The 19,347-nt window shown below is 39.1% G+C and overlaps 1 protein-coding gene across 3 annotated transcripts; it reads left to right on the top strand.

The window, feature by feature from the left end:
* The first annotated feature begins 627 nt into the window (after positions 1 to 627).
* tsga10 (testis specific, 10) lies at positions 628 to 18,483 on the top strand. 3 transcript variants are annotated; one of them, XM_053615977.1, is made up of 20 exons: positions 628 to 758; positions 1,948 to 2,055; positions 3,814 to 3,879; positions 4,324 to 4,480; positions 5,327 to 5,454; positions 5,654 to 5,809; positions 6,105 to 6,284; positions 7,355 to 7,432; positions 7,833 to 7,984; positions 9,005 to 9,120; positions 10,564 to 10,718; positions 12,333 to 12,388; positions 12,821 to 12,989; positions 13,440 to 13,550; positions 13,744 to 13,854; positions 14,468 to 14,635; positions 15,687 to 15,847; positions 16,770 to 16,874; positions 17,939 to 18,127; positions 18,360 to 18,483. In XM_053615977.1, the coding sequence occupies exons 1-20, from the start codon at positions 726 to 728 to the stop codon at positions 18,388 to 18,390; spliced, it is 2,430 nt and encodes an 809-aa protein (XP_053471952.1). In that variant the 5' UTR covers positions 628 to 725; the 3' UTR covers positions 18,391 to 18,483. The 3 variants fall into 3 exon arrangements, with proteins under 3 accessions (XP_053471952.1, XP_053471951.1, XP_053471953.1); XM_053615976.1 differs by having other exon boundaries at positions 14,468 to 14,650; XM_053615978.1 differs by lacking the exon at positions 628 to 758 and adding an exon at positions 1,268 to 1,301 and having other exon boundaries at positions 14,468 to 14,650.
* The last annotated feature ends 864 nt before the right edge of the window (positions 18,484 to 19,347 follow it).

Raw genomic sequence — 19,347 nt, 5'->3', positions numbered from 1 at the left:
GTTCCATCCCGAATCGCTTCCTGTTTAACACACAGCGCCCCACATAGGGAGCACAGGACATTGTTTCACACCCTATGTAGTGGACTTTTAGAGGAAATATGAGGCATTTTGGTCGTAATTTAGGTTCGCGTGCTCCATCTGCAGGTGTCGCTGGATTTACCTTCTTGTCGTCGAACCATAAAGATGTGTAAATTGAACTATAATCTGTTTACAAAAGTGCTAGTTTGTGGTTAATTTACCACTTTAATGTTAGTTTGTGGTATTCCCGTTTACTTTAATGCTAGTTTGTTGTAAATATATCACTTTAATATTAGTTTGTGGTTAATTTATCACTTTAATGTTAATTTCTGGTTAGTTTATTTACTCTAATGCTACTCAGAAGCCTGGGAAATAAATGAAGGTATCTAACTGGACCTTTAAGTCCACTACTCTTAAAGCTGATTAAAGGTACACCACAGGCAAAAGTTCTATAAAAGTTATATACTAAAGGTACAAAACATACACCATTTTTTTAAAAAAGTAAATTGCACTGCAAGAGTAGCAGCATTGTGTATATCTACAGTAAAGGCTCATAAGGTATATGCGAGTCGGCACTAACCTAAAAGAACCGAGTCAAAGAGCCGACTCATGTGATGACATATCACGTACCTGCGCCTTGCAGAGACATCAAGTGAGGTTCACAGAAACAAAAACAAACAAAAAAGATTGTGAGTTTGCCTGTTTCTATGGCTGGATTGGCTAACAAAGACAAAGAAAAGGTAGGAAGGATATTATGTTTATTTTTTTAAAAAAAAAAAACAACACACACACACAAACACACACATTAGCATTAGGCCTAATAAAGCCTACTAAAGCATATTAAAGTAAAAGTTAACTTTCGTGTAAACAATAATTGGTCAAAAAGAAACAAAAAGAAAGAAAGAGAAACAAAAGAAGAAGTGTAGTGTGATGGGAGCGGGTGTGTGCTCTTTCTCTATGTGGATAAGAATTATTTTGCAGTAGTTATGACTTTATTATTGGTGTAATGTTTAAGAGTGTGTATCATTTAAAATTGAATCATGGACCTAAATGAAACTTTGCTAGTGATGCACGCTACGTCGTCAAAGCAACGAAAAATACACTTTTGACAAGAACGAGCTCTCTAATTGGTCGTGGTCTTTAAGACACCATTTCCTGTCGTTTTATGCTTACATCTGATTGGTCAGGATTTATCTGACAAAGTAGAGCTGTTTAATACTCACGGACTGAATTATGTGTGACCGCTTAACGCGTTTATTAGGTGTGCAAGCGGCAGTACAAAGGTAATGCGATTTATATTTACAACAGAAATCTACAAAATATTGTTTTGGTATGTTAGATAGCTATAAACAAACAAACAAACAAAAAAAACTAGGAGAATAAGGGCACAGATTTATGCCATGTTTATTTAAGGCATAAGTTTACACACTAGCTTGTGATTAAATGTAATTATTTAAAACGGTAATGGATATATACGTAATTATCATTTAATCCATTCAAACGTTTTTAAAATTGTGTCTAAGCAACAGCAAATGTATTTTATGTTGCCATGACAACCGTGCTTGCGTTACGCTTTAAATCTAACTAACAAAAAAAACACAACATTGCTGTTTTAAGGTAAAGTTTTCAGCAGTTACCATGTATGCTCATTTATTTATTTATTTTGTTTGTTTGTTTTGTTGCTTCTTTCTTCGATCAGTTCATTCATTCATTTATTCATTTATTCATTATTTATTTATTTTTTTTATTTACTTACTTACTTACTTACTTAATTGGATCAATAAAATAAAGCTAGTTAATATCTATGCACATGACAATAAAGAGTTTTGACTTGACTGAAATAGTTTTCACATAGGCACTAGTCCAGCTAAAGGTAGTATCTTGTAGCTTTTGGTTTACTGCATCTGATGGCTACATGCTTTCTTGCAGGCTGATGAAGAAGCATTAAAGCACGGGTTGAGAGCAGAGGAAAGTCAGCAGGGGGAGCTGAAAGACTACAAACCAACACAACTGGAGAAACACGACAAGGCTGAGCAGGTTGTCTACAGATTGGGGAACTGACTAACCTACATGCAAATTTTTTCAACTTGGCCATTTAAGCAAACAAACACAAGCAAGAATTGATGTGCTACAATCTCTTCTACAATAGATATCACTAATTGTTACCAGCATTGCTGAATTCTATAACCTGATTGGTCAGAAGGTGTTCATTAGCTTTACATTTACATTTATGGCATTTGGCTGACACCCTTATCCAGAGCGACTTACATATATCTCATTTACCATCAACTGAGCAGTTGATGGTTGAGGGCCTTGCTCAAGGGCCCGACAGTGGCAGCCTGGTGGTGCTGGGATTTGAACTCATGACCTTCTGGTCAGAAGTCCAATGTCTTAACCACTACCACTGCAACCTTCTACATCAGCAGCGCTGACAGAAGTTCAGACTCCATGGTTTATATCAATGCGCTTGTTCTAATAATTTATTAGACCCCAACTTCCTGACATGCTGGGGTATGCGAAGAAAAGAATTTCACTGTGCATATGTATATGTGAACAATAAAGACTCATTATCATTATTATCATTTCAATGTATAATTATCATGTCAAAAGGAGTCAGCTAAGAGTCAGCCAAGAATATCAATCTGAGGCTATCATGAGCACAGACTCACCCAAACTGGACAGCTGAAGACTGGGAAAAGGCCAGGTGGGTTTTGTTTTTGAGTCTGTGCCCATGATTGCCTCAGATTCTTGTTCTTGACTGAAAGGAGTGGGACCTGATGTGGTCTTCTGTTGTTCTAGCTCATCCACCTCAAGGTTTGGTGTTTTGTGCATGCTGAGATGCTTTTCTGCTCATCATGGTTGTAAAGAGTGATTATTTGAGTTACTATATCCTTTCAATCTGGCCATTTCCCCCCGACCTCTCTTATCAGCAAGGCGTTTCCACCCACAGAACTGTCTCTCACTCTATTTCTTATTTGTTTTTCAACCCTTCTATGTAAACTCTACAGACTGTTGTGTGTGAAAATCCCAGGAGATCAACAGTTTCTGAAACACTCAAACCAGCCCATCTGGCACCAACAACAATGCCACGGTTAAAGTCACAGAAATCACATTTTTTCCCCATTCTGATGTTTGATGTGTACATTAACTGAAGCTCTTGACCTGTATCTACATGATTTCACACACTGTGCCTCTGCCACATGATTGGCTCATTGGCTAACTGTATGAATGAGCAGGTGTACAGGTGTTCCTATTAAAGTGGATGGTGTGTGTAACTGAAAACAAGAATGAATTTGTCTCGTAGACATTCCACAAATCAAATGTAACTATAAATGTTTAAAACTGATGATGTGATTGATTAATACATTTAACATTGTAATCTGTGGCAAATTGCTGTGGTATAAGAGGAACAAAATGCTTTGGATATGCTGTAATTGGAAAATAATCAACTTTGCACACCCTGTCATGCTTTATTCTTACTTAATGGTAGACCTATGAGACATAATTCACCAGTATACACATATACTCCTGTATTAATGTTGTTGTTGTTGTTGTTGTTGTTTTTTTAAATGCATCTGATTAAGGTTTAGATTCTAGTATTAGGCCTATGTCCAAATATCCATAGTTAAATTAACACTTACAGGAACATATTTATTTATTATCCAAATTTGAATATCGGCCAATTTTAATTGAATGGATGAGCTGATGATGTAATTTAAAACACCTGCAGTGAAAACATCACATTCAGATATGTTGTGAAAACGCGTTTAATCTCCTGCTTCTTCTCTTCTACAGAGTGTTGCTGAGAATATAGACCAGAAGATCACGTCACAGAACCATACTGTCATCATCCCGTCTCCTGTAAGCACATCATCAGGACATTTTTAAAAGCAGCCATGTTTATAATTGGGTCATTTTTTCCGTTTCTTTTTTTTTTTTTTAAGTTACAATTTGCCTGAGGGAGGTATGGTGGCTTAGTGTGTATCACATTTGCCTTGCACCTACAGGGTTGGGGGTTCAAATCCCACCTCCACCCATGTTCTCCCTGTGCTTTGAGGGTTTCCTCCAGGTACCATGATTTCCATTCCAAAGAAATGTGCTGTAGGCTGATTGGCAGTTCCAAATTGTACGTAGTGTATGATTGTGCCCTGTGATTGCTTGGCATGCAGTCCAGGGTGTCCCTTGCCTTGTGCCTCGAGTTCCCTGGGACAGGCTCCAGGCTCCCCCGTGACCCTATGTAGGATAAGCAGTATGGAGTATGGATGGATAAACTGTGCTCTTTATAATCTTTTTCTTCACACTCAGACTAAGGAGAACGTAAGAACCGAGTCTCCACAGCTGGATGAGGATGACCAGCTGAGTTCTAAGGTGGATCAGAAGCAGGATCTCCAGACTCTGCTCAAGCAGCTGCAGAGTGAACAGAGGGATCTGCTAACACAGGTGGAGCATCTGGGTCTCACAGGTACGTCCCTTCGCTGCTTTGCTCGGCCGTGGTTTTTTTCTTTCTTTCAATATTTATTTGGATATGGTCCTGGCTTGTAACTCACTGGTTCAACTGAGTAACAGTGGAGATGTGTTTTTCTCAGACAGTGTTATTTAATTATATATTGTTCAATACTTTTGATGCTTCAATAGACCGACTATAATCTGACACTGTATTCTGCCTATATATGTATGAATCAGATTGTGGGAGCTAATTTTACTCGGCATGAGACTCAGATGCATCTACATGGTTTCTGTAATCATGAAAACAACTTTCATGTCTCCATCTTGCAGCAAACATACAACATGACCAGAATGCAAAAGGAGTTATTAAACTTTCCAATGCAAAATAATAATAATAAAAAAAGAAGCCAGCACAAGCAGCTTGGTGAAAAATCTGGCAGACAAGCATCACAACCTGTACTTAGGTTAGGTTAAACAGCTAAATGTTTTACTGAGAACTGAGAGTGTGGAAGCAGGGCTTGAGGTTACACTCCAGGTTCCCCACTGAAACCAAGTTACTTTCTGTGTGGAGTTTTGCATGTTCTGCTTGTACCTGCGTTGGTTTCCTCTGGGTTCTCTGGTTTTGTTCTACCTCTTGCTGTTAGGTGGATTGGTGAACATTGCTTCCAGGTGGGAATGTGTGTGTGTGTGTGTGCGTGTGTGAGAATGGTATCCTTCAATGGACTTGCATCCTATCAAGGGTGCATTCCCACCTTATGCTCACCTCATCTTCCCGGAATAGAGAAATTTTTGTAATTAGTGCTGTTTATCTGTATATCTGTCATCTGTATGCAAACATAGTACACTTACTACTCCCCTTCAGAAAGAGGTCAGTTTACGGACAACACTTGTCGTAACAGTTCCGTGCGCAGTTTAGAGGAAGCTGAAAGAATGAAGAGCGCACTGAAGTCCCGAAGATCAACTAGCCCGATTCGGCAGCCCCCTGTGAAGGTAACCTGACTTGATACAGCAGTCGAACGATAAAGCAGGACGATTTAGTGAAGTGTTATGTTGATTTTGAATTGCAGGGTTATGTCGAATGCAGCAGGATCCAGCAGTGTGTTGTATTTCTTGAAAATAAATAATGATAGCAATATTAGGGTAAAAGCCTTGCTTTATCCATGGTTTTGCTTTCTGTGTGCGTTATAAGGGAGGCACATACGACTCAGAGCTGATGAGAGTGATGAGAGAGAGGGACGAGATGCAGTGTATGCTGGTTAAGTACGAGCGCCACCTGTCTGAGATCCAAGCCAACGTTCGGGTACTTACGGCCGAGCGGGACAAGACCAGAATGCACTATCAGCAGGTAGGGCGCACTGAACTGAACTCAAGCTCCAGCATGCACTGGTTTAGTTTTATTGTAGACATGATCATTCAAGCTTCCTCATAGAAACCTGGATACATTTTGAGATGCATTGTTAGCCTGTTGCTTGCTTTGCTGATGAAATTAAATAAAGGAACTGGGATAGGCTCTGACCCTGTGAGAAGAAAGTGGTTATTGAAGATGAATGAATGAATGAATTAATACATATTTCAACAGATTAAAGTGAAAACAGAAATGTCCTGACATTTGGACTCTCTGTTCTTCCTGCTATGTGCAGGCTCAGGAAGAGATAGCAGACCTCCGTCGTGAGGTGTTAAAATCAAAGGCGTCCCGGAGATCCAAATACAGCATGACGGCTCAGAGTATACTGAAACGCCTGGAGGGAGAGAGAGATGAGGCGATGTCCGACCTTCACCGCATGAGCACAGAGAGAGACAGCCTGAGAGAGAGACTCAAGGTGGTATATTTTGGGGGCGGCTGTGGCTCAGGTGGTAGAGCGGTTTGTCTACTAATCGCAGGGTTGATGGTTCAATTCCCGGCCCACATGCCAAAGTGTCCTTGGGCAAGACACTGAACCCTAAGTTGCTCCCAATGGCAAGCTAGCACCTTGCTTGGTAGCTCTGCTGCCATTGGTTTGTGTGTGTGTGTGTGTGTGTGTGTGTGTGTGTGTGTGTGTGTGTGTGTGTGTGAATGGGTGAATGAGAAACAAACTATAAGTGCAGACCATTTACCATATTTTGTAGAAGACAGCTGAAGAATGGGAAAGAAAAAGAAAGAGATTCAAAGAAGAGCAAAGAGAATAGTAGCCAGAAAGTCTAAGGGTAAAGGGCATAGAAAGTAAGACTCCAAGACGGCCAATGAAAGGACAGCAACTTGACAAAGAGAGAACAGTCTTGAGACACAGTCATCAAGATTTGGGCAGCTTTGGTCAAGTGTGAAGCATAGAGGTGGTTCAAGTCAGTCTTGTCTTCATTAAAATTTTAGTCATTGGCTATTTGTGGTGGTGGTGGGGGGGGCATGGTGGTTAGCATGCTTGTCTCACACCTCTGGGGTTGGGGGTTTGAATCCCTCCTCTGCCTTGTGTGTGCCATGTTGCTTTGGGAGATTCCTCCCCCAGTCCGTAGACATGAGTTGTAGGGTTATTGGCATGTCCAAATTGTGCGAATGTGTGTGTGATTGTGCCGTGCAATGGGTTGGCACACCGTACAGGGTGTCCCCCACCTTGTGCCCCATGTTCCCTAGGATGGGCCCAAGGCTCCCCTGTGACCCTCTGTCTTTGGACTGGGTGAGGTCACCGGAGATCCCAGAGGAATTAGGACAGGGAGAACATGCAAACTCTGCATGTTTCGGAGGCGAGATTCAAACCCCCAACACCGGAGGCCACCGTGTCCCACATGTTGAGAATGTATAAATGGAAAATTGGTAGTTGTGTACGTGTATGTGTAGGTTGTTTCCAGTCTGTGTGTTTGTGTGTTTGTGCCTATGTAGTGTTTCCAACATGGAACAATGTCCTGTGTATTTTCTCAGATCTCTCAGGAGACAGCAATTAGTGAGAGAGCTCACTTGGAGCAGAGGGTGGAGGACCTGCAGAATGCCTTACTGGCAGTAAGAAGTGTTTAAACACTGAAATCTTTACACACTCTTAGCTGAGTTCAGGTCAGGGCATGAGTTTAACTAGAGAAGTTTCATGACTGACTTGAGATCAGTCCTTAGGACCTGTAAATAAAATTGTTAGAAAGCAATTGTGTGTGACAGCCAATACAAAATCATGGTTTATATGCAAGCTTGTAAGCTTGCGGAGGCGCACACATCATATGTGCATCAAGCATGCAGAGGTCTTAACTCTTAAACTTAAGACTTATGTAATGGTTAAAGAAAAGTCAAACACATAAAAAAAATTACCGTACTGTTGTCAGGATACAGCTCATATTTACAGACATACTTTGGTTTATTGGAAAATTCCTGGGTAGTTCTACTTGTGTTAAACCATGATGTATGTACACAGCTGGAGCAGGAACGAGCTGAGCATAAGAGCAGACAGGTGCAGATGAAGGAGTCTATGATGGGTCTGGAGGAGGAGGTGAAAACGCTGGGCAGAAAGCTTGCTGCTACTGATGTTGAACTCAGCTGCCTCAAGAATGAATGCAGCACGCTCAGGTTAGCCCACACCACTATTTACACTATTTATTTCTTTACTCTAAAAATATTTATAAAAGTAGTTGCACCTGACACTAGTGTTGTGATTGGTTGATTGTTTCAGAAGTGTCAGATTGTGTAGAAGTAATAATAGTAGTTGTAATAGTAGTAGTAATAGTAGTAGTACTAGTAATAGTGGTAGTAGTAATAGTAATAGAAATTGTAGTGGTAGCATAGTAAAGGTGGTAGTAATAGTAAAAATAGTAGTAATTGTAATAGTTGTAATAGTAGTAGTAATAGTAAAAGTAGTAGTAATGGTAGTTGTAATAGTAGCAGTAATAATAGTAAAAGTGGTAATAGTAGTAGTAATAGTAATAGTACTAGCAATAGTGGTAGTAGTAGTTTTAATAGTAGTAGTAGTAATAGTAGTAGTAACCATAGTTGTAATAGTAGTATTAGTAGTAGAAGTAATAGTAGTTGTAGTAGTATTAATTGTAGTTGATCGACCGTTGGTTACTAGATCTAGTCGTGCCCAGCAACGTGACAAAGTTGAGAAAAAAACTTTATAAAAGAACTTTATGCAAATTGGAGTGGCTTGGTGCAGTGATTACCAATGAGAGTGAGGACAGTAGAGCGCATGTGATCCGTGATCTGCCATGCTGTCTGCAAGTGCAAAATGTTTTGTGGACCCAGACACTCCGGCGCTTTCACTTTTGCCGCAGATAGATGGCCACAATGGCAACGAACACTTACTGGCAACGTTATAGTACACTGTACATAAAACTTCGTAGTACATAGAACGTACCTTTACATTGTTAACGTTTCCATTAAATTGGCCATTTAAATTTTGTATATTAGCCTATACAGGGGCAACTATGAATAAAAACAACTAATATCCAGAACATGGAACCTGCTTGGCCCCCAGGCTAGGAATTCATCCACATCAGTTACCAAGTAGTTTTTGTCATGGCTAGATTTTGTGATTTGATTTGATTTATTGCAGCAGTGAATGAGCTCGCTCTGTTCCTGTAACTTTGGCAGGCTTTCTAACGCTCAAACAGAGAATACTCTTAGTGAGACTCAGAAGCGGCTGATTAACAGGGTTGGAGATCTGCAGCGAGTGCAGACAAAGAATGAACAGCTGGATGAAAGGAACGGTAAGGGTTTTATAATTGCATGGCATTTTATTTATTTATTTATTTATCCTTTATTTTACCAGGATAGTCCCATTGAGATATAAAATCTCTTCTTCCTTTTTATTCACATAAAAAATGTAAACAATGCAACACGCAATGCAAAATGCAACACATAAAACAAATAACGCATAAATAGAATTATATCCAACACTCACATGACCACAGGTCAAAGATTACTTAAAACAAGTACATGTTTCCTTCAGGTTGGTCTGTAAAGATTTTTTTAAATATTGAAAGATGGGTGTATTTCCAGCATTATAATACTCTGGTATACTCATGGTATACACAATCCAAGTTTTTAGTGAGGATAAAGTCGCATGCGTATAAATCATATCACCGTAATCCAACACTGAAAGAAAAGACCTTTGCACAATTCTCTTTCTCGCTGCAAAAGAAAAACATTTCTTTAAATGAAAAAGGAAGCCTAATTTTGGTCTAAGTATTTTAAAAAGATTCTCAATATGTGCGTTAAAACCCAATTATTCATCAATCTATCTGCCTAAATATTTATAACAATTCACTCTTTCTATACAAACCCATTCTGAAGTTAAAATATTGTAGAACAACTGCTTTAGTGCGACACTTATTTGACACTTGCTTTAGTTACGACGATTATGAGGAGGTGACACTTGCCCAATGTTCTGATTCACCTGATACAACATTTTAAGTCTAATCACAACAAAATTATTCCAACAAGTTCATTATGGCAGACCCGGAAATATTAGGTTTACATTTTAGAAAAAGTTCTTGGGTTTTCCATTACTGTGGTCTTCCTTGGTTCACCAGTGCTTCTCATCAGTGGTTTCTCATGAACTTACAGTATGTCCACATGTTTATCTATAATAGCAAGTCCAGATGCATATATGCATCCGAGCTACAGGGTGTCCCAAAAGTCTCCATACAGTAGGGGACTATGTGTGCCAGCACCACGTCGGTTGGACCTTCGTCGCTGGATCTTCGTCTCGGTCGGTCCGCAACACTACCAGTCTTTTTGAATTTGTTAATAAGTTTGGTAACAGTGTCCTGTGTGTTGGGCTCGCCATGTTTCCTGTTAAAGTCCATCTCATCCATCGCATTCGTAAAGTCTATCTGAAAATATGTATTATATATATATATATATATATATATATATATATATATATATATATATATATATATATATATATAATGTATGGAGACTTTTGGGACACCCTGTAGACTCAGCTCTCAGCCTTTTGTTAACTGATTTGTAATTCTTCTGTCCCCTGAAATTGCACAAATATGTAGAAAACATGATAGTGATTCCTGTGTAGATGTAAAAACCCTTGAATTAAGGTGGGTGGCATTCTGGTATGATTTGAACTTTTTTATTTTTTATCACACAGTGGTGTGTATGTTACTCACAGTGTGTGTATATATGTGTAGAGTCTTTGCTGAAGGAGGTAACGGTTCTCAAAGAGGAACTGAATGTGCTGCAGAACACTGTTTCCGAACTGCACCAGCACAGAGATACTCTACAGGAACAGCTGGAGAGAAAGAATGCCCTGCTCTACTCCACTAACAAAAATCTGGATGACAAGGTAACCACACATCACTGCATACACATACACACACACATAAACACACACTTAACAGAACCTGTTGTAGTAATATGCATGTATGTATATACACACTTATGGAATTCAATAACAGAATAACTATGAGGTTATGTTCTTAGAAATGCCAGCGTTAATTCAGAAGTGTTATTATTCTGTATACTATATACTGCACTGTTGAATTCTCAGTCCTGATTGGTCAGTCCCTCCAGGATTTTTGTGATTTTGCGATCGCAGAAATTAACACAAAATCAAAGAAACTCTGCAATATTCGCAGGCGCTTGCAATTTTTCAAAATTATAGCAGATTTTCCGCAGATTTGGGTCAAGACATGGCGTGTGACGTCATCACAACACATCATGTGACGTGCTCACAGCGAGCATTCAGCCAAAGACGCCCTTCGATTCATGGGCGTCAAACATGAGTACAGCTAAAAGGTCTCATTTTCCAGCAAACATCACTGCAAAACTATTTCGTGCGATTGCAATTTCGCCAATTCAAGTTGTTTTTCACATAACAGCACAAAAAAGTGCACAAATTGCGTCGCAAGTTTTGAAAAAAGCATTTTTGGCCGCAACAGTTACAGAAAAAATTCCTCAAAATCCTGAATGGACTGATTGATCAGAAGGTGTTGATTAATTTCCTATAAGTGGACAGCTCTGACAATAATAGCGGCTATAATTCATATCACAGGTTCATATTAATGTTCTTGTTCTTATCGTTTCCATAGTAACAGATAATTCAGAAGGACTTGTGTGAATTAATCACATGAACGGATTAAAAGCATGTTTAATTGTTGATATGGTGACGATTTCTACAAGGATCCTTGTATTTAGCGTTTTTCTAAGGAGGCTGCAGGGTTAGTGTTTTGTAACTGTCAGTGATAAAACTGTAACTTTAGGTTTTCCACCACATGAAAGTCTTCAGGATGGGGGAGTATAACATCCATCCATCCATCCATTTTCCATAACACTTATCCTACACAGGGTCTTGGGGGAGCCTGGAGCCTATCACAGGAAACTAGGGGCACAATGTAGGGGACACCCTGGATGGGTGCCAGCCCATTGCAGGGCACAATCACACACACATTCACACACCCAGTCACACACTACAGACAATTTGGAAATGCCAATAAGTCTATCATGCATGTTTTTGGACTTGCGGAGGAAACCGGAGTACCCAGAAGAAACCCCTGAAGCACATGAAGAACATGCAAGCTCTGTGCACATGGGGCGAGGTTCGAACCCCAAACCCCAGAGGTGCGAGGCAAACATGCTGCCTCCAGAGGTGTACAACATGTCCTTCTTAAATAAGTAAAATTGTTAGTATTGGCAAATCATTGCGGTAATAGAAAAACACTTTGGGAAGTTCTGTTATTGACCAATCATCTTCTGTTTCATGTCACACCACCCGGTCATTGATTATTTTCTTGGTCTAATCACACATACTTTACACAGCCAACTTGACCAACAACAACACTCTCTCATGCTTCACTACAACAGATGAGAACATGTAAACACACACACACTGGTCAAATACATTTACCAGGTCAGGGTTTGCCTTTCTTACATATATTCACTACTATTCCACTGCTTTCAGGAAAACTCCATCCACAATATGAACCTACATATTGAAGATCTGGAAACTACTCTAGAGTGAGTAACTACTCCATATTTCTTAACATTTAAAAAGCTAGTGATCTTTGATTTTTATTTTGATTTCATAATCTTATACCACAGTATTTTTTGTACCTGCTCTGATTTTGTTCCTGAATCACAACCTGGAACCTAAAGGACCCTACTATCTTATATATAATGTAAATATAGGACGTAAATATGTAAATATTACCATGATTCATTATATCCTAAAAGGAAGGTCTGTCTTCCTTCCATAAACATCTCTTATTAGTACAGTAAGAGTTTTTCATATACACAGAAAGATTGTCTTAAGCTTAGTGTAGAGTTAATATAATACTGGTGAATTGGCGTATGTGTGTCTGTGTGTATTGTCGGTTCATGTCAATGCTATAATTTCACAAAGCAATATTACAGTGACTTCATACTATATTACATGAATTACATCTCCAGAGCTGCGAAAGAGACAGTAAGCAGCAGGGATCGAGAACTGGACGTGATGAGGAGAAAGCTGTTGGATTCAGGAGATGAGCTGAATGCTGTACTGAAGCTCAAAGATGCTACAGTGAGAGATAACACACAGCTCAGAGACGAGATGGACCGAGTGCGTCTAGACAACAAGGTCAGAGAATCACTTTTGAAGCTTCCTGTGAGGAAATGTTTATTTAGCATTTTTGGAAGGAGTCTCCAGTGTCAGCACTTTGTAACTGTCAGGGGTAAAGCTGTGTCATTTCCAACACTCAAGGGCCTCATCGAAAATGAGTCTAACTATAAGAGAGAGAGAGTCTGGTGAGGGAAGGATGGTTTATAGCTGTTGTAACATAAGTGATAACTGGAACTAACTTCACTGACATTCTTAGAAATGGATAAATGTATGTATTGTTCTTTAATTAATACAAAAAAAAAATCCAGGGTGTATACCCACCTCACACCCAGTGTTTCCAAGATAGAGTTTGGATCCACCATGACCCTGACCAGAATAAAGTAGTTATTGAAGATGAATGAATGAATGAATATTAACTCATTTGGTTTAGGATATTATGTAACCCCATTGGCGTTCGCTCTGTTTCAGGCATTGCAGTTCAAAGTAGATGAGGCCGCTCGTGAGATTGAGGTCTTGGAAAGGAAAATGCAAAACTATGCGTCTGACATCTCCAGTATCGAAGACCTATTGTCCTCCAAGGTTAATTAAACACATCTTGTTACAAGGGTTAAGACCATTTTAGGCTTTATAGTTGTATTATTTCATGTCCAAAATATATTTGTGCATCCCATCACTTTGGGAAAAGCCATCGTGAGCCAAAAGTATTCATAGGGATTGTGGTCTAGAGTATATCACTGCGATTTGTCTTGACTGTGACATTGTTTTTGAGCAGGAACGAGACTGTAGGGCGCTGCAGGAGTGTCGAGTGGCGCTGAGAACCTCAGATTCAGAGAAGCGCAGGCTCAGAGAGAGAGTAGAAAGTCTGGAGAGCAGTCTGAAAGAGGTGGGAGAAAAATACACTCAAAATGTGTCTATATTACATTTTTCATTCCATTATAAATGACTAATGTTTTTAACATGGTTTATACCATAATACAGAGGAATTCTCAAATCTGATTGGTGAGAAGGTGGATTATTTTGTATAATGATAGTTTGACTAATCGCAGGTTTGTATTAATGTGCTCGTTCTGATATGTTCTCATTCCTATAGTAACAGCTAATTCTCTGGCATGCTCCACATAATCTAAGTCAAGTAACAAACCAAATCATTTATTGTATGTGGCGAGGGTTTCTGTTAGGAGATGTTAACATTTGTGGAAGGAGTCTCCAGCGTCAGTGCTTTGTAACAAACTATGAACACAGATTTTTGTGTGCTACTATTTGTGTTGGTTATCCCCAACATTGTGAATGGGTTTTGTGTATCTTTATATAGATAATATTTACTTTGCTAATAATTAGGATGAACATAAAGACATATTGTATGTTTGTAAAATAAATGTCACTGTCGTATATAGGTCTGGGTGAATGGTATAAGCATTTGCTGGGTAGTGAACAGATCATTAAAATAGGGATATACTTAATTGCAATACGGCGGTCTCTTATTCTTTCTCTGGCAGGCTCTCAGTGCTGAGCAGAGCTGCAGTGCTGTGCTCAAACAGCTGAAGTCCACACTAGAGAAACAGGAGGAAGAGCTGCTGCAAGTTCAGAGCAAGCACTTACACACACACCACGACTTGGAGAAGACCCGCGATCTCTGCGTCAAACTGGACGCTGGCAGAGAAACGGTGCATAGTGTCACTGTCAGAACACTGTCAATCTTATAAAACACACCAGAACACTGTCTGTATGGTTTTCCATAGCGCCGCTTCGTTTCTTTAGTATTTATACATTTACATAGAGCTCTGAATAATATAAAGTGAACTATTATACAGTAACAGTAATATATTAATATAGGAATATATAATGTAGGTATAGTTCACATGATTTACCAGTCTGTACAGGATTTCTATAGTTTACAGGATTGTTAAGGCCAAAAGTGCTTGCAAAATTTGTGGTGCAGAGTTTTCTGTGCTTTTTTTTTTCTTTCAGAAAACTACTTGAATTGGCAAAAGTGCAATTCCACAAAATTGTTTGTTGTGACAGTGTTGTTTGTTGGTAAATGGGACCTTTTAGCTGCACTCATGTTCGACACACGTAAATCGAAGAGGGCTTCGGCTGAATGCGTGTCGTGATGACGTCACATGACGCGCCTTGGCCCAAATCTGTGGAAAATCTGCAGTAATTTTGAAAAATTGCTGAAAAGTTCCTCAAATGTTGCGGAGTTTGCTTGATTTTGCACAAAATCTCGGAGGGACTGATTTACAGTGTGAAGTTAAAACAGAAAGCCAAGGAGGTCAATAATGAAAAAGTAACTGCCACAAATACTATCCAACATTTTGGCAATATTGGTCACAGTAATACTGTATAATTTACCTGGTGCATTAAGGCAGTAGTTCCCAAACTTTTCCAGGGCAAGGCCCCCCAAATGGCATTAACATTTGACCGAGGCCCCCCTTTTGCAAGATGTCTTTAAAAAACATTAAAGATACAGACTTCTGAATATATCCCCCTTTTTTTAAAATTAATAATTACATCTTGCATCTTTACATTGCATTAGATTAGGAATTGATTGTGTGTGTGTGGTTGTCTGAGAGTGAGAAAGAGAAAATCATGTATTTATTTATTTTTCACACCAAATTGTTGAGGCCCCCCGGGCACTCCCTGGCGGCCCCCACTTTGAAAACCACTGCATTAAGGTAATCTTTATGTGTGTGTGTGTGTGTGTGTGATCGTCAGGTCCAGCAGGAGCTGGAGTCGTGTCGCTCTGAGCTGGAGCTCCTGAGGAAGCAGCTAGCAGTAGAGCGAGAGAAAGAATTACACAGACAACTCAGCTCTCAGGAGAGGCTTGTCGAGATCCAGCTCCTCAGGGACAAACTCACTGTAGCTGACAGCAAGGCGTGAGTACAAGCTCATACACACACAACCATACACACACGCTACAAATAATACAAATTCACCAGCATAAAATACCCATTGGGGATCACCCAGAAGGCAGTGGGTTCAATTTTGAGTCTGGTTCCTCCCAAGGTTTCTTCCTCATGATGTCTCAGAGTTTTTTTCCTTGCCACTGTCACCTCAGGTTTGCTCCTTAGGGATTTAAATCTACATCTGGATTTCGATAACGCGGCTTGTTGACTATGTCTATTGGTGAAAGCACTATACAAATAAACACGGAATTGAAATTGAATTGAACCTGCTCTGACCATACTCCAAGAGTAAATAGCACTATACTGAATTGTGCAATTCTAAACGTTGCAAAACTAGCACAGTGGCAAATGAACAAATGTTTTAATCAGGATTAGCTACAAAAATGCTATTAATCACAAACCGAAATGCATGATGTATTGTGTAGTTTCCAGAGTTTGCAGAGTATTTGTAATGTAACTTGTGGTATATGGAACATAAAAATCTATATGTTGTCCACATTGCTTATCAGAATCATTTAGATTACATTCACCAGACACCCTTATCCAGTGAGTTAGATTTATCTCTTTCATACAGCTGAGCTATTGAGGGTTAAGGGCCTTGCTCAAGGACCCAACAGTGGGAGCTTGGTGATACTGGGATCTGAACTCATGACCTTGTGATCAGTAGCACAACGTCTTAACTGCTGAGCCACCACTGCCCACTGTATTAGTAGACATTACTCTCCTCTCCACCATCCCTTCTGAAGGATCTACAGTATATTCAACCCAGTGACAAAAGTCACCTGTTTTACGAGTACCTCTTAAATGTTTGAGGTTACTAATAATAAACTGGAGTCTGTTCCATTCATTTATATTCTCTTCTGTTGTACTCTTTTGTTTGCTGTTGTCTCAGGAGCACTCAAAGCAGAGAAATGGCTCAGCTAAGGACTCGGTCAGCACTGTTAGAGGCTGATCTCGAGGCCACCAGGAGGCAGCTGAACACAGAGCGTGATGAAAGGTAACAGTGCTTCCTTAAGCGCCACACTGTTGACTCTTTTTTGCATGGTGCAAATTATGACTGTGATGAATGTGAGGAATGGTTTTTTTTTTATGCCTTAAAAATGGTACGGTTCCATTAAAATAAATAATGTTTTGATCATATTTTTAACTTTAATTCTCTGTCCAGCACCTGTCATTTAATTATGGAATAAAACACAACAGGACATGCTGTCATAGGAAATTAATCCATGATGGTGGAGTTACTGGCACCACCCTGATGTGAATTATCTTCCTGTAACAGAATGGCTCAAAATGTTTTATTCCTCTTACATCACAGGGATTTGCCAACAATTACAATTGTTTATTTATTATTGAATGACATGTCATACATTTTAACCGTTTATAGTTACATATAATGTTGTGGAACATCCCTGAGACATGCTCATGTTATCACTTATCCCATTATAACATCTAGAAACAGTCTTTCCTTTACCAGTCCCTCTTTTGTCTCTCTCTTGAAGTTAATTGTTGAATAGTTGAAGTAGCCTGTCATATTACTGTATCAAAAAATCGCAGTTGTGCAGATTCATCTGTCCTAAAGACTCTCACGTATCTGAAAATTACTGACGATTACAAAGCGCTGACACTCGAGACTCCATAAATGCTAAATAAAGATCTTGTAACAGAAAACATCACCATATCTAATTGAAGAATTTAACTGTGCTGTGGTTTGAGTTGACATTAATGCACCCTGGTTTATTAGTAAGAGGTTAAGGTGACCAAACCTCTTGATCATTTCAGTCTATTTCATTATTTTCACTTATAAAGCATTAAATTTACAAGGTATAATAGAACAATAGCACCGTAAGTACAAGAAGAATGAACACCACAGTGCAATGCTGCCATGCTTAAACATTAAAACATTAAGATAATCTGTGTTCTGAGGCAGTTCATTAACTCATGCCTATTTGATTAGACATTCAAAATTACCTGATGACTTCATGGACATCTTTATCTCTTTCATCTTCTCTTCTCTGTTCTGCTTTGTGTCTTTGTCTTCCCTTTTCTTACTTTGTCTCTCAGGGAACACGCAGTGAAGGAGCTGCGCAGACTCGGACTCTCCTCACCCCTTTGCTCTCCGATCTTGTCCTCCACACTGCGCACTCCTCCCTCCCCTGTCCGTCGATCCCTCAGCCCTCACACATCCTATTCACCTGAGCGTTCACATCACGCCACTCCTGACCACCTGCCACTGAGACGCTCAACTGACAGGTCTGTGTAGCTCACAATGCCATTAAAACTCAATGGAAATGCACCCATGTGCTCTGTGCACCTTCACACAGTGGAGAGCTCTCCTTCAATTTAGATGCAAATATAATAGATGCACTCCAGACTGCTGTTCATAGATCCAAAATTTTTATGAACAATAACTGCATTTAACACTGGTTATTATTTATCATACATGTGTGACTTAGCTTAGTGTTAATAAATCAATATTTTACAGGAGTGTGACTTTCAGAGAGCTATATGACTAAGCAGACATGGACTGGGCAGCTTTGGAAGCACATCAGTTTTACTGTGACACCACTACGTGCCTTCTTTATTAAATAAAGCATTTTATATTTGAATCAGGTTTATGTGAATCACTCTTGGAGCCATAATAGCACTGAATATCTAATGGTAAGTGATATATGAATGATGACATTGTTTTGATTCAGTGGTGCTACATTTTTACACATTTTTATGATTCATGTATTAAAATTTGGAATGCATCTTTGTCTCTTGTCTTGCATTAAAGCTGTAGTAATGCTGATTCTATAAAATGAATGATGATGTATTTTTATATATTTATAATTATTCATTATTAAATATGTGTAAAATTTGCATACTTAACAAACCCAAACATGTGCACTCTGGATGAGTTAAAATGTTTATTTCACCGTGAAGACGCTCTCCATCTGAAAACTTAGTTGGAAAATCGTTTCTTTATCGTTTAACCAAGACCAACCCATGGGCCGTTATAAAGAAAAATGTCACATTTCAGTATAAAATCGAATGTAAATCCAACTATTATCAACATTCTGGGAAATTCCTTTGTAATATCCGTCTAATTGGGGAGATTAGAGATTAGTGATTGTTGGTTCTGAACATAGAAATAACTCATTTTAAAACAATTCATCGTAAATATACAATGTGGTTTAATGCATTTCCACTCTAGTGTGGTTTACATGTTTTATAGAGGAAACTGACATACTTTACGTCATAACGACTCATAAAGTAGCAGAGCTTAAACTCTTGCTAAATTTAAGATGGACAAAAGTGTGGTGGACAAACGTGCACAAAGAAGTGAAAAATACATTTTCTGTTGGGTTTTTGATATTTTTTTTATTGCTGAAGTTTAGGAGAAGGCATGTTATAAATGCAGTTTATCCAACAAACAAAATGTTTGTTTCTGCGTATAGTTACTTATTGTCATGGTTACTTCCAATTGA

The sequence above is a fragment of the Ictalurus furcatus genome, chromosome 26 (genome assembly GCF_023375685.1).
Source record: "Ictalurus furcatus strain D&B chromosome 26, Billie_1.0, whole genome shotgun sequence".
In the NCBI taxonomy this organism is placed as follows: domain Eukaryota; kingdom Metazoa; phylum Chordata; class Actinopteri; order Siluriformes; family Ictaluridae; genus Ictalurus; species Ictalurus furcatus.
Note: the sequence above shows the minus strand (reverse complement) of the source record. Positions and strands in the feature narration are given on the sequence as shown.